The sequence below is a fragment of the Micropterus dolomieu genome, linkage group LG21 (genome assembly GCF_021292245.1).
Source record: "Micropterus dolomieu isolate WLL.071019.BEF.003 ecotype Adirondacks linkage group LG21, ASM2129224v1, whole genome shotgun sequence".
NCBI lineage: Eukaryota > Metazoa > Chordata > Actinopteri > Centrarchiformes > Centrarchidae > Micropterus > Micropterus dolomieu.
In genome coordinates this window covers 34,655,173-34,658,000 of record NC_060170.1, presented here as the reverse complement: position 1 = coordinate 34,658,000, position 2,828 = coordinate 34,655,173, and the positions used below count along the sequence as shown (strand labels likewise).

The window sequence follows — 2,828 nt, the reverse complement described above, 5'->3', positions numbered from 1 at the left end:
CAGTTAATGAAAGTTAGCGTAGAGTTACTTTCTAGGTCCAGTTAGCTAAGAGTTACTTTCTAGGTCCGGTTAGCGTAGAGTTACTTTCTAGGTCCGGTTAGCGTAGAGTTACTTTCTAGGTCCGGTTAGCGTAGAGTTACTTTCTAGGTCCGGTTAGCGTAGAGTTACGGTCTAGGTTCAGTTAGCGTAGGGTTACTTTCTAGGTCCGGTTAGCGTAGAGTTACTTTCTAGGTCCGGTTAGCGTAGAGTTACTTTCTAGGTCCGGTTAGCGTAGAGTTACTTTCTAGGTCCGGTTAGCGTAGAGTTACGGTCTAGGTTCAGTTAGCGTAGGGTTACTTTCTAGGTCCGGTTAGCGTAGAGTTACTTTCTAGGTCCGGTTAGCGTAGAGTTACTTTCTAGGTCCGGTTAGCGTAGAGTTACTTTCTAGGTCCGGTTAGCGTAGAGTTACGGTCTAGGTTCAGTTAGCGTAGGGTTACTTTCTAGGTCCGGTTAGCGTAGAGTTACTTTCTAGGTCCGGTTAGCGTAGAGTTACTTTCTAGGTCCGGTTAGCGTAGAGTTACTTTCTAGGTCCGGTTAGCGTAGAGTTACGGTCTAGGTTCAGTTAGCGTAGGGTTACTTTCTAGGTCCGGTTAGCGTAGAGTTACTTTCTAGGTCCGGTTAGCGTAGAGTTACTTTCTAGGTCCGGTTAGCGTAGAGTTACTTTCTAGGTCCGGTTAGCGTAGAGTTACGGTCTAGGTTCAGTTAGCGTAGGGTTACTTTCTAGGTCCGGTTAGCGTAGAGTTACTTTCTAGGTCCGGTTAGCGTAGAGTTACTTCCTAGGTCCAGTTAGCGTAGAGTTACTTCCTAGGTCCGGTTAGCGTAGAGTTACTTTCTAGCTTTTTCCAGGACTTTACGTCTTTAAACAAGACTGTGAGGTGCAGTTGAAATCTCTGGATAAAGCTAGTAAGAGGACCTTGTGCTGAGACACTTTCTAATGTGTTTCAGTGTTTACAGGAGCTGAAATATCCAGGTGTGTTACTGTTCTTACAGAGGAGGAGGAGGAGGCCTCGTGGCGTGGGGGGGAGCTGTCCTGCTGGTTTCCACCACCTGATCACACACAAACACGCACACAGGAAATGCAAGATTTTCTGATTAGTTTAAAAGGTGTTGATCCTGATGTATTAATTTGAACCATTATATTTTCTAAAAATCCCTCCCTGTAAAAATATTTTTATTATTATATTGGATTTAATATAATTTACTTCTAAGCTACTTAGTTATATAATATTATTCTGAAATTCGTACTTTAGGTATATTTTGATGCTAATACTATTTCACTTTAACTTGAGTAAACTTGTAAATGAATGTTTTAAAAACCTTCAGACAAACAGAATGTAAAAATAAACAAAAATATTTACTACAAGTAGCAACAGAGAAGAGAGGTCAGAGCGCTACAGTGGCAGTATTACAGATTGCAGTAGAAGTATTATAGGGTGAGTAGTGAAGGGAGTATTTTACCTCCTGTGGTGGCAGAAGCTGAGCGTGGTGCTTCACATGGAGAGAGAGCAGAGGATGTTAGGACTATGATTTACATTAGTTCTGTCAGTAACACACACACTCACACCTGTGATCTAATTTACTAATGTGTTAATCATCAATCCACTACATCAGCCAATCAAGCAAACCATCAATCAGCTAAACAGTGAATTGGTTTTACTGGGCAGCTACTTAAAGCTGGGGCAGGCAATGCTGGAGACAACAGGTAGATTCTGAAAAAACACACAGGCAGGTCAGCCAATATTTTCATTGGGACTACACCTGGGAGGTGGGTAATATACCCGGGAGGCCGGTAATATACCCGGGAGGCCGGTGATATACCCAGGAGTTCGTTTAATATACCCGTTAATATACCCGGGAGGCCGTTTAATATACCCGGGAGGCCGGTAATATACCCGGGAGGCCGGTGATATACCCGGGAGGCCGGTGATATACCCGGGAGGCCGGTGATATACCCGGGAGGCCGGTGATATACCCGGGAGGCCGGTGATATACCCGGGAGGTCGTTTAATATACCCGTTAATATACCCGGGAGGCCGTTTAATATACCCGGGAGGCCGGTAATATACCTTGGAGGTCGGTAATATACCCGGGAGGCCGGTGATATACCCGGTAATATACCCGGGAGGCCGGTGATATACCCGGTAATATACCCGGGAGGCCGGTGATATACCCGGTAATATACCCGGGAGGCCGTTTAATATACCCGGTAATATACCCGGGAGGCCGTTTAATATACCCGGTAATATACCCGGCAGGCCAGTAATATAACCGGGAGGCCGGTAATATACCTTGGAGGTCGATTAATATTCCCTGGGAAGCCGTTTAATATGCCTGGGAGTCCGTTTAATATACCCGGGAGGCAGGTGATATACCCGGGAGGTCGTTTTGATATACCCGGGAGGCCGGTGATATACCCGGGAGGTCGTTTTGATATACCCGGGAGGCCGGTGATATACCCAGGAGGTCGGTAATATACCCGTGAGGCCGGTGATATACCCAGGAGGTCGGTAATATACCCGTGAGGCCGGTGATATACCCGGGAGGTCGTTTAATATACCCGGGAGGTCGTTTAATATACCCGGGAGGCCGATATACACGTTATCGCTAATTGCAGATAAATACGTATCAGTGTATACAGCCCATAATTAACAGTTGTGTAGATTGTCCACCAGAGGGCATTCACGTGTTATCTTGCTGCGGTCTCATAACTACAGATAACGAATAGTAGAGATAAAGTCTGATTAATTCACTCATCAGTTAACTACTCACACAACTTATGTAACTAATTT

At 45.2% G+C, this 2,828-nt stretch overlaps 1 protein-coding gene across 2 annotated transcripts in view; it reads right to left on the bottom strand.

Annotated features, from left to right (window-relative positions):
* adam9 (ADAM metallopeptidase domain 9) overlaps positions 1-2,828 on the bottom strand; it is a 46,895-nt gene that overhangs the window by 2,301 nt on the left and 41,766 nt on the right. The window contains exons 22-23 of one of the 2 annotated variants that reach the window (XM_046034781.1): positions 1,498-1,527; positions 1,028-1,086 (exon numbers count right to left, since the gene is read on the bottom strand). In XM_046034781.1, the coding sequence (XP_045890737.1) occupies positions 1,028-1,086; positions 1,498-1,527 (89 nt within the window). The remainder of the gene's footprint in view (positions 1-1,027; positions 1,087-1,497; positions 1,528-2,828) is intronic. The other variant, XM_046034782.1, reaches the window with a different exon arrangement.